The sequence below is a fragment of the Erythrolamprus reginae genome, chromosome 8 (genome assembly GCF_031021105.1).
Source record: "Erythrolamprus reginae isolate rEryReg1 chromosome 8, rEryReg1.hap1, whole genome shotgun sequence".
Classification (NCBI taxonomy): domain Eukaryota; kingdom Metazoa; phylum Chordata; class Lepidosauria; order Squamata; family Dipsadidae; genus Erythrolamprus; species Erythrolamprus reginae.
This window is the reverse complement of record NC_091957.1, coordinates 23877468-23889882: the sequence shown is the minus strand read 5'-3', so window position 1 is coordinate 23889882 and position 12415 is coordinate 23877468. Positions and strand designations below refer to the sequence as shown.

The following is a 12415-nucleotide window of genomic DNA, read 5'->3' as shown; positions in this document are numbered from 1 at the left end:
TTGTGGCTAGCAAGACCTGGCTGGGAGAAAAAAAAGCTTTTCCTGTGGTCCAAAGTTAGCTTTTCTCGAATTTATTCCAGACTGCAGAAGACGAGACCAAATTAAGTTTTGAATTTTGCTGCTTGAGGCTGAGCCAGTGAGCAGGCTGTGATGGACGTTCACTGCCAGTGGTGCTCTCTGGACCACACTTTGGGAATTAATGGTGCACGGTCTCTCGGAAAGTACACAATTATTTGCCCTTATGTTCATCCAAGTAGGACATGGGCTGGGAGGTTTTTTCCCTGAAACCTTAAAACGCATGGTTGTAAATTTTACCATGAAAGAAAAATGAGTTGATACCATGAAACCAACGACATCCAATAAACTGGGTAGAATTTCGGCCTTCATCAGACCCTTCTTTAAAAATACATTACAGGGAATTTAAATAGGTCTGTAAAACATTTGGATGGTCTACTCACAAAACACGCCAAGCCTTTCTAGAATGTTCTAGGAATATATCTGATACATTCAGATAGAGAAAGCAAAGAGGGGGAATTTCCTTGTTTTACGCCCTATAGTAATCTCTTACTACAGCCTTGCTATTTATTAGTAATCTACAAACCAACCTTGGCAACTTCCAGGTCATTCTCAATTTACAACAGTTCACTTAGTAACACAGTGAAAAAAGTGACTTAGAACTATTTTTCACACTTTCAACTATTCTAGCATCCCCATGGTCATGGCATCAAAACTCAGACGCTTGGCCATTGACTCATATTTATGAGGGTTGCAGTGTCCGGAGGGGGTGTGTGTCATGCGATCCCCTTGTGTGGCCTTCTGACAATGGGGAAGCCAGATTGACTTAACAACCACGTTAGTGGACTGAACAACTGCAGTGATTCACTTAACAACTGTGACAAGAAAATTCCCAAAATGGGGCAAAAGACACTTAGCCTCAAGGCTGACTCAGCCTTCAATCCTTCTGAGGTAAAATGAGGACCCAGATTGTTGGCGGCAAGAGGCTGACTCTATAAACCGCTTAGAGAGGCCTGTAAAAGCACCGTGAAGCAATATATACGGTATTTTTCGGACTATAAGACACTTTTTTGGGGGGGGGGGGGTAAAAATGTATGTGCGTCTTATAGACCGAATATTGCTGAAGTCCCCCGCCCACCTGCCAGCCATTTCTTGGTCTCTGAACACCATTTTTTGCCTTTCTTTGGCCTTTTTCAGGCCTTTTTTCAGGCGTTTTTTGGAGCTTTTCTGGGCTGTTTTTGAGGCTTTTTCCAGGTCTTTTTTCAGCCTTATTCAGGCCCATTTTTGAGGGTTTTCCCGGCCTTTTCTGGCCCATTTTGAGCCCTTTTCTGGCCCATTTTTGAGGTGTTTTTCAGGCCATCTTTGAGGCTTTTCCCAGGGTTTTTTTCTGGGGGGGAAAATGGGCTGAAAAAAGCCTCAAAAACAACCCCAAAAAAGGCTGGAAAAGGCCCCCCAAAAAGGCCCGAAAATGGGGTAAATGGAGACCAAAAACTTCATTTTGTTGTTATTTTCCTCTTCGAAATTTAGGTGTGTCTTATAGTCAGCTGCGTCTTATAGTCCGAAAAATGCGGAAAGTCGAAGGGGCTATTGCTGTTGCTATTAACAAATGTTTCAAAAAATGTTGGGCTCAATTTTAGTCATAAGCCGAAGACTTTGCGTGAGGATTATGAAAATTGGAGCAGAGACACTTTGGGGATTTATTCAGAAGTCTGTGATTACCCCTCAAAAAGCCGGCCTTAAGAGCTCCTTAACTGGGCCTGCGAAGTCATGAAATCTAAAACTCAACTCCAAGATGAGCCTTTGGCCTACAGGGACTGTGGTGGGCAGCCGAACGCGGGCATCAGGCAAGCGAGTCAAGCTACAACTGGGAAGTAAACGATCCAATTAGTTCAAGGTCTCTGCAGAGCCCAGTGCTGATAGATTGGATTAGGCAATACCTAAGCAGAAAAAGGAAGAAGTGAGGGGAGAGTAAGGAGAGGGGGGGGGTGGAGATTAATTAAAAGAGGAGCGAGGAAGGAGTCCTCACCCCACAGAATGATACATGGCTTCCCCAAAGGGCTCTAACTGGGCCCTCGTAAGCATTGGGGGGGGTGTCTTACCTCCATGAGATCAGGGTTTTTTTTTATTTCAGGGCACAGTTTTAGCATGGCGGTGTGCTCCCCCCCAGCCCCGCTTTTCCCAACGAATTATTTTTATTTTATATCTATGTCTATATATAGATATATAGCTGCTATGCGTTTCTCTTTCCTCCGAGCAATTACGCGGCAGTATATAAAGAGCAGGGGAGATGATGTTAATTAAACAGAAGATAATTTCTGTCAGCCCACTGAGTGGGGGGCCAAGGGGGGGGGAAGAGGAGGAGGAGGAGGAGGAGAGGAGGGGGGGGAGAGCATACTGGGCCTTGGCTCCTTGGAAATTTTCTCTGCTCAAAACACAGGTATTGGTGTCAGCAAGAAAGGGGCTAATTTATTTAAATAATAATCGTAATAAAGTTGACACCCCCCCCCCCCCCAAAAAAGAAAAAAGATTACTGCTGGGAGAGGTGGAGCAAAGAATATGAGTGGAAAGTGCAATGGGAAATCTGACTGAATTGGCAGCAAATGTTCCTAGTCCACAAAAAAACGATGCAGAAGTGAAGGCGGACACACAACAGGGATGTGGCAATAGAGGTCTGCAGATTCCTCCCGGATTAGGGTGGCCGAGAGGGGTCTGCATGAAAGCCTGCACAGGCGACTCTTAAAAGCCAAGGCTGGTTTTTCTTAACTGATGAAAAACAGCCAAGTTGACCAGACGTCTCTTCCTGCAAAAATATCTGCAAAATGTCAGGAGGGGAGATTTTGGCTTTAAATGTTCACAGGGGCCATAGCGACAACATCTGCAGGCTGAAAAAGAAAAATGAATAACGAGTATTCTGGAATACGACAGGTCGTCCTCAACTTATGACCACAATTGAAACCAAATTTCTGTCACTTTGCCAAAGTGAATTTTGCACCTGTTTTCCGCCATTTCTTGCTCTAGTTGTAAAGTGAATCACCGACGTTGTGTAGTTACTAACATGGCTGGGGAGGGAATCTGGACTCCCTGTTGTCAGAAAGTCACAAAAGGGGAATCACGTGACCCCGGGACAATGCAACCGTCGTAAATATGAGTCAGTTGGCATCTTATGTTTTTGATCGGGTGACATGGGGGAATCCTGCAACGATCGTTAACTGTGGAAAACGCTCGTAAGTCACATCTTTCAGTGCCGTTGTAACTAAATGTTCACTAAGTGAACGGACTGTGTTTCCGAGTTATATATCTGAATGTGATTATTTAAAAAATTGTCAGTTTATAAACAGATGACAAATATCGCTTCTTTGGATTATGATTTATCCTGCCTCATCTCTAGCTGTATTCATACAATGCAAACCGATGCAGGGTTTTTTTTTCCAAACCAGCTGCAACCTAGTGCAATGATGACGAACCTTTTTACCCTCAGGTGTCAACAGGGCACGCATATGCCCACACCCATAATACAATGTCCTCCCCTCTGTGCGTGCATGCACAAACCCTCTATGCTGACACGCCCCCGAACTTTCGGATGGGCCTTTGGGCCGTTTTTTACCCTCCCCAGGCTTTAGGAAACCCTCCGGAGCCTGTGGATGGTCCATGCTCACTGAAGCTTCTGAAACCTGTGGATAGCGAAAAACAGACCCAACGGGCCTACCAGAAGTTAGGAAACAAACTGCCAGTTGGGCCTTTTGGCCATTTTTCACCTCCCCAGGCTTCAGGTTGTTTTCCTAAAGTCTGGGAAAGGCAAAAACAACCTCCCCCCGCCCTCCGGAAGACCAAAACTCAGCTGGCCAGCATGCATGCGCACTGGGGCTGACAGGGCAACAACTTGCATGCCCCCAGATATGGCTCTGCTTGTCACCTGTGGCACACGTACCATAGGTTCACCATCACGGACCTAGTGAGTTCATGCTTCCTACAAAACCATGAGCCAGAATCCACAAATCCTAACTAGGTTAACAAAACATTTACATTGTGACTTAGCGTTGCAGGCGTATCTGCCTACTGAATAAACCACTTTAGTAAGACAAAAAGACCACAAACCTCTTTTTTTTCCCCAAAGCTTGTTCATTGACAAAACAACAGAATTTTTTTTTTTAAAGTCAAACGGAAGGAAAGGAGAAAGAATGGAGGACAATGATATTATGGTTGGTTGGATCTGGTCATGAGAATGAAGGGTATAAACTGTCAGCCTCAAAGCAAAGTGAGGTTTTGAGGACAGAAGCAGGGGTGGGATTCTACCAGTTTGGGCAAAACGGATGCTCTGACCATCAGCTGGAAGTGAAACGTTTTTCTCCAATGATCAGATGGACCTGCGCTTTACTCATCTATATCTGATTCACGCGGTGCAGCAGATTGCCGCGGCTCAACTGTGTTATGCCCCGGCAGCAATGAGGAAGTTTTTGTTAAACTGCACACACCGCACACGCGATCACTCAACTGGCACGATCTCACCACTGGATAGAAATAAGTTCAGAATTGGCAAGAGCTTCTTTGGGTTCTTCTCACCAAAAAAAAAAAAAATCCTCTTCCCACCCGATTCATAACATACATGCTGTGTTCAAATATCAGAATAAACAAAGATTTGCCTTATCGTGTTGTGTCACTGCGTGAACATCAAAATGCATTTGAGGGTGCTGGGAAGACCCTCTCGGTCCTTTGCAATTGGCAGGAATTTCACAAACGGTGTATCGATAAAAATAATCTTCCATGGGAAAGAAAATAAATGTACTGAGGTCAAGCTAGACTAGCCCAAATGTATGGGTTTTTCCCCCAAATCAAAGTGTGTCTGATAAGGAGCAAAGAGTTTGGTGAATCCCATGTGTGAGATTTGATTAATTTCCCCCCCCCCAAAAAAGTCTGAGAATTTGAGTTTGGGAATGAGGAGGCTGGCTTTATTACTTCATATTCAGCTCCCCTTCCATCACCACCTTGAGAATCGTGGCTAACAAATCCTCGTGAAAGGATTTCCTCCACACTTCAAATGCAAAATCTGGGAAACAAGCTAGTCCGGGAAGGAAAGCTGAAAAATGTCTCCTCCCCCCCTCAACCACAGGAGGGGAAGGCAGCTCAGTCAAAACATTGGGGGGGGCACTCAGAGAGCATGTAACTGCGCTGCTGAGCATCTTTTTGCAGAGCATTTGGCAGAGGTTCCTCCAAAGACATCCCACTCGGGGGAAGAAGGATGTCCCCTGGAATGAAGGCGAGGAAAGCAAAGGACTTGTCTAGGTAAGGCTTATACTGCACACGCTACTCACCAGGGCTTCTCGCGATGCTCCATTCTCGGCTCCAGAAGAGCTGATCTGTACAAAGAAAAGACCAAGGTTAGACTGCCACCTTATGGTCATCTCTAAGCGTACAGTTTCACACCACAGTATTTAACAAAAAAAGTTTCAACTACAAGGGAAAAGTAATGGAAAGGCTCCAGTCATTGAGGACTAGCGTCACTAGAAGAAACTAAGCCTGACCTGGTGTAAGGCACCGGCTCTTTAATTCAAGCATACTAACAACAGTACGAACTTAATCTTGCTTCATTGATGAGTTAGAACCAATGGAGATGATTAGATTATTAACTCATAGGTTTTACACCTGCATTTGAGGGTGCTAGGCGGCGGGGGGGGGGGGTTGCTGCCAGTTTGGACCAGTTCTTTAGAACCATAGCAGAAATTTGCCGCCGCTCACCGAACTGGCAGCAATGACCGATAGTCCACGCTCCCGAAACGGTCCTCCGGTTGCTGTGGATTGCAAAAAAAAACCCTCTGCGGAGAAGGTCATTTCAGTGAAGTGACGCATGCTTGCGCACGGCCAAAGGGAGTGCACACACAAAACACACCCTTCCGTTGCAATGCGAACTGGTAGGGAAGGTAAATAGGACCCAGTCCTGGTACTAGGTGGATATGAACTTAGTTTAATGCAGTTGTATCGCTCAGACTGCTGTTGCAAAGAGGTCTGAGTTATACAGCGCAGCCCAAGCTGTGACTTCCATCTGTGGCTCAGAACAAGGGAGAATAGAAAATTGGTACCAAAGAAAGACTAAACACAACTACTCTGGAGTTGAGGGGTCCTTGGTGCTCTCTGAGCTTGCAGGTTTTCTTGCAGACGTTTCATTACCCAACTAGGTAACATCACCAGAGCTAGTTAATTTGCTGTCAGTTTATATTCTTTGGCAGTTTCTTGATTGGGATTTTGTTTACTCGACTGCTGGTCTGTTACATTCTCAAAGTTCTCAACAATAAAAAAACTGCCAAAGAGCTAACAGTAAACAGCCCAACCAAAGACAGTGGTTTCCAACCTTTTTTTAGCCATGCCCTAACTAAGCATCTCTAAAATTCTGATGCCCCCCCCCCCCGTGACATATAATTCTTACTATTCAAAAAAGGACACTACTACTTACCTGGAGGAAGCCTAAAAGGCCATTAATTTGATTTAAACAAGGTTCCATTTGCCCCCATTAAAAATCACATTGCCACCCTGTGGGGCGTGGGCCACACATTAGAAACTAGTGGTCTAAGACCACCCCCACCAAACCACCAAAATGTAAACTGACAGCAAACTGAATTCCTCACTAGCACTGATGATGTTACCTAGTTGGATAATAAAATGTTTGCAAGAGAACAAGAAAGCTCAGAGAGCACCCCAATTCTTTGGACTAAATTATCTCCTCTTCCTTTGTCATTTTTTTAATTGACTATCCTGGGGCAGTCCTAAGGGATAACTTCACACCAGGGGTGAAATGCTCCCGGTTCGCTCGTGCCTGTCAGTCATCGGAGAGCCAGTAGCGAAGGGAGCGCGAGGTTCCACCCACCTGACTGGACTCCACCATTTGGGTGGAGAACCAAATAGCAGTATCCGGGCAGGTGGATGGAGCCTCACACTCCCTTTACGACAGCTCTCCGACAACCGACAGGCACGAGCGAACCGAGAACATTTTATTCCTGCTTCACACCCTAATGGGATCCACCAAGTTAAATTAATTTAATTCTTCTTCCAGAAGAAATGTATGTTGGGTTTATACAGAGTAAGATGAGCCCACTTCTCTGTGAGTGTTGATGTTAATGCATCAGAGCAGGTAGGAACACTGGAGCTTTATTGATTTAGGCTAAGATATCCCCCCTTTCCGCTATATACCATATAGCGAGTCAAGATGGAGCAGTCTTGAGTTTCTTTACCACACTTTCCTGTTTCCTCCAACTAAACTCATCTTTTTACAGTCTCCCGCCATCTATCTTCTTCAGTGGCTCTGTCCGTATTGGACCTTACATTGCCAAAAGAGAACCTTCCACTCACAAGCCCCCTTTCTTCCAAAAAGCTCGATGAGAACAAGATTGCTGACTCTGGAAAGTGTGGGGAGTGGGGGGGGGGATAGAAAGCTGTATGGAAGATGAGCATTTTTTTTAAAAAAGGACAACAGTGCAACTGATAGACTTAACAAACAGCTGTGCGGCGCCACATACAACGGCAAATCCAATTAATATCTTAGTATTTGTATAGGCTACGAAATGTTTGACCTCCAGAGTCTGCAGGTGAAAAAAAGATGAAAGGGCAATTTGAATAGACTCCGATGAAGGTTTGTTTACTGATTTAATATTCAAACAGGTATCTGCCTTTATGCGGCATTCAAGAAGTTTGTGAATTAAGAAAGAATGGGGAAAGAATGGGAGGGGGGGTTAGTGTGGTAGGGCGCATATATTCAGGTTTTTCTAAAGTGAGGTTCAGAAAATGTGGCCTGCCAAGGTTCTTGCTGGCTCCAGAGACACCCCTAAATGGATGTGACCCACTTTTGTGCATGTGTTTATAATTTGGGGAAGTTTAATGGGGCAAAATTGGTGCTTTATAAACTTGTAGGTTCTTAAAGAGCCTTTTTTATACCCCTTTTAAAACTTCCAGGGGCCTCTTCTGAAAGGGTTGCTACCCCATTGACTTTCAGAAAGTGGCACTCAGCATCAGGGGTGAAATTCAGCAAGTTCTGATAGGTTCTGAAGAACTGGTAGTGGAAATTTTGATTAATAATAATAATAATAATAACAACAACAGAGTTGGAAGGGACCTTGGAGGTCCTTCTAATCCAACCCCCTGCTTAGGCAGGAAACCCTACACCACTTCAGACAAATAGTTGTTCAACATCTTAAAACACTCCAGTGTTGGAGCATTTATAACTTCTGGAGGCAAGCTGTTCCACTGATTGTCAGGAAATTTCTCCTTAGTTCTAAGTTGCTTCTCTCCTTGATTAGTTTCCATCCGTTGCTTCTTGTTCTATCCTCAGGTGCTTTGGAGAATAGGTTGACTCCCTCTTCTTTGTGGCAACCCCTGAGATACTGGAAGACTGCTATCATGTCTCCCCTGGTCCTTCTTTTCATTAAACCAGACATGCCCAGTTCCTGCAACTGTTCTTCATAGGTTTTAGCCTCCAGTCCCTTAATCATCTTTGTTGCTGTTCTCTGCACTCTTTCTAGAGTCTCAACATCCTTTTTTACATCATGGCAACCAAAACTGGATGCAGCATTCCAAGTGTGGCCTTACAAAGGCATTATAAAGTGGTATCAACACTTCATTTGATCTTGATTCTATCCCCGTTAATGCAGCCTTGAACTGTGTTGGCTTTTTTGGCAGCTGCTGCACACAGATGGCTCATATTTAAGTGATTGTCCACTAGGACTCCAAGATCCCTCTTACAGTTACTATTGTTGAGCAAGGTACCATATATATTGTACCTGTGCATTCTGTTTTTCTAGTAGTTTGGAGAACTGGCAAAGACCACCTCTGGCTGGCCCCAGAGTGGGGTGGGGAATGGGGATTTTGCGGTATCCTTCCCTTGCCACGCCCACTAAGCCGGAAAGGGAAGATTTTGAATTTCACCCCTGTTCAACGTATCTCATTCAGTCTGGTGTGTGTCTCCTTGGATAACAGTGATTGTGCAGCTCCTGTGCCAAGAGAGTTGAAAAGCACATAGAACAAAGTAGCCTCCTCCCCAATTCTTTTTATCACAAGCATTTTTCATTCCTGTAATGTTGTGATAAAAGAAAGATGGCTCAATGATTACAAGTCTGCGTCTTTCTTGCTTTTCAGCTTGTGTATTGAGCCGGAACTTCTCAGCTGCCTTCATCTATTATCTTCTCAGAAACCACAATTGCTCGTCTTTTTTTCCCCCTTTTAAAGACTTTATTGAATTTTACATAAATGTAGAGATTTTTTTTTTTAAAAAAAAAGAAACCTTCCAGACTCCTCAGAGACATAAGCCTAAATGATTCATCCAATTAGAACTTCATTTGGCTATTATAGAAAATATTGAGCCATATAAATCAGTTCAGGTTAAGATGAAGGAGTAAGAAAAAGATAAATGTTTATGGACGTGTCTAAAGAAATGGATTAAGAGGAGAAAAAACAAAGACAGAGTATATATTAAAAAAAACAAGATAAACAGGCTTTCTGTAGAATAATTTTCTAGTACTAATTCAGTCTCTTAAATACATCAGCTTTCAATTGAAAATCACCAGACTCCCGCATCAATCACAGCTAGTCCTGATACAGACCTGATACAATTGCAGTTCTCCACATTTTAAAAATTAGCCCATGGTTTATTGCTAGAAAGGGGCAAGGAAAACCATGCACAAATTGAGCAGTCCCTACATGTGCAGTTGAGCAGTTCTACTACATGCAGAAATAGATCAAAATAAGTACTGTGTAAATATAAACGGCCATGTACAAATATCACAGCTATTCATATGTGCCAGAGGGTTTTGTTGTTGTTGTTGTTTTGTTACTACCATGTGCTATGGATCAACATCCTGGCTAAATAATATTAAAAGACAAAAAGAAATGAATAAAATAAGATAATTCTTCCTGCATTCCTAGAAAGGAATCTCCAGCCTTTCTGGGCATCCTTGCAACTGGCTGTAACTGACAGCATCTTGTGGGCACACCAGTTGACCAAATGCCAATCAGCTGATTAAGATGCCCGGGCATCAAATAACAGGAATCCATTCAGGAGGGTAAGAATTTAAGTACAATCAGGAGAAATGTGGTTCTTTTTAACTTCTCTTCCCCTAATATTTTGCATCCCTCTTATTTTGGACCTCCACCTTCCCAGGCTTAGGACAAGTGAAGGTAAACCTCTCATGCCTCTTCCTGGGAAAAAGTGCAATTTGCAGGTTGTGTCCGGCACCCTAGTGCCCTGTTACGACTTCCATAATGCCCAACTACCAGAGGTTGATTATCAATCCTATTTTAGAAACTGCCCATCTCTCGCTCAAAAATGGACCCTCCAGGATCTCCTTTCTTCTCTGCTGGGATGAATGCCCACCCTCTCCTCACCTTCTGGAGGGGGGGAGGGGAGAGAGAAAGGGAGAGAGAGGCAATGCTATGTGAAGAAAAAAAATTCCCTCCCTCCCTCTTTGTTGCCTTTAATTTCAGACAGCTGCGAAGGATAGGACTTACTCCTTACACTTGGTCCTCTCAAGGGGCAGAAACTAATCTTCTCTCTTCTCCTTTGCCCCTAACACAATGTGCCATGAAACCCCCACCCCCCACAATTCCTCTATCCATCCCCTTTTTAGGGATTCTCCCTTATTTATTTATTTATGTATTTATTTGTTTTGTCCAATACACAATATTACACAATGAGGCTTATAGAGGATATAATCAGGTAGAATGTATTAAAGGGAGAATAGAGGAGAAAATAAAGGAGTAAAATATAACTGAGAGAATAGCAGAAAAAGATATAGGGATAGAAGAGAAGATATAGGAGACATAGGAGAGACAGTTATGTACGCCCCTTGTCTTTTTAAGCAGGGGGTTGGACTAGAAGACCCCCATGGTCCACCAATATTCTAAATTCTAGTCTAAGTTTATATGCAAACCCCCAACTCCTCCACTATCCCTTTTTTAGGGATTCTCCCTTGTCTTTTTAAGGGAGGGGGAGGTTAGAAGAGCCCATTTTTCACACACACACCCGCCCTCCTGTCTTCATTTATGTTGCACAAAAGGATTCCCCACTTCCCCACCACTACCTCCATTTCCTGCCTAAACAGGAGGTTGAACTAGAACACCTCCAAGGTCCCTTCCAACTTCATTATTCTAAATCCTATTCTAAATTTATGTGCAAACCCCTAACTCCTCCACCTATCCCCCTCCTTCATTTATCTGGCCCAAAATAATAACAAAACAAAACAACAAAAGCAAAACAGGACAGTCGTACTGTCCTATTGCCCTCATTAACCTGTACCTATTTTGATTATGTTCATGTTTACACCAATATCTGCTATCTTGTACATGTTTGACAAACAAATTTTAAAAATCATGAATTAATAAAATCATAAATAAATAAATAAGGATTCCCCTCCTTCTCCCCGCCTCGTTATGAAGCGAAACGCACTGCTCCCCTATTTCCCAGGTATTTCTAGGGATTTCTCCCCTAAGAGCCTACATATGGGGGGGTTAAGTGGTGGAGGGAGGGGGGTGGGAAAGAAAAGCCCCCCCCCTCTTCTCTCCTCCTTCCTCTATGGGGCAAAGGGCACCCCATACCTGCCCTTCTACGGTGGAGCTGGGGGGTTTCCCCTCTTTGCAATGCAAAAGAAGCCCCTCTCCACCTTCCAGGGAGGAGGAGCCTCCCCCCCTTCAAGGTGTCTGTGCCCCCACCCCACCCGCTCCAGCCCAGGCTCACCTGCCCAGGTTGTTCAGCCTGCTCCGAGGAGGCCATGTTTCCAGACCCGGCTAATCGCGCCGGGGCTGGCAAAGCGATGGCCGAGGAAGGCAGCGGGGCGAGGCGGGAGCAATCGAGCCCCGAGGCGCCGATCGGGAGAAGCGCTGGGCTCAGATTGCAAACGTTGGATGAAAGGGAAGAAGATACAATATAAGGATCTTTCGTTTCTTCTGAACTTTGGGCTTGAAGGAAGGGGGGGGGAAGGAGAAATAGAGAGAGAGAGAAGGGAGGGAGGCAGGGAGGAAAAGAGAAAGAAGACAGACAGACAGAAAGAAAGAGGAAGGAAGGAAAGAAAGAGAGAGAGGGAGGGAGAGGGAGAGAAAGAAAGAAAGAAAGTCTGATTTTTGGAGTTCTATCAATTACATTGATAAAGGTGCTGTATTGTTAGTACAGACTGTACTAAGTGACAAAATAGGAATGAAATTGGTATTGATGTAATCCTCACAGGATGAAAGAATTTATCTGTTCGAACAGTGATAGATTGTACATAACTTATGCAGCCCGTCTTAAAATATGAAGTGTATTTAAAGTATTTAAAGTAAAATATCCACTATGAAATATAAACATTTTGGAATCAATAAAATCAAGCTTGCAAATTCAGAATGTACCTATTGATGTTTTGGCGGGAACTGAGAAAGATGTCTAAGCAGT

General features: G+C 44.0%; 1 protein-coding gene across 1 annotated transcript in view; it reads right to left on the bottom strand.

Annotated features, from left to right (window-relative positions):
* PEX14 (peroxisomal biogenesis factor 14) overlaps positions 1-11826 on the bottom strand; it is a 103367-nt gene extending 91541 nt beyond the window's left edge. Inside the window, exons 1-2 of the mRNA XM_070759322.1 lie at positions 11726-11826; positions 5325-5369 (exon numbers count right to left, since the gene is read on the bottom strand). Coding sequence (XP_070615423.1) covers positions 5325-5369; positions 11726-11761 — 81 coding nt within the window. The 5' untranslated portion in view covers positions 11762-11826. The remainder of the gene's footprint in view (positions 1-5324; positions 5370-11725) is intronic.
* Between the last annotated feature and the right edge of the window lie 589 nt (positions 11827-12415).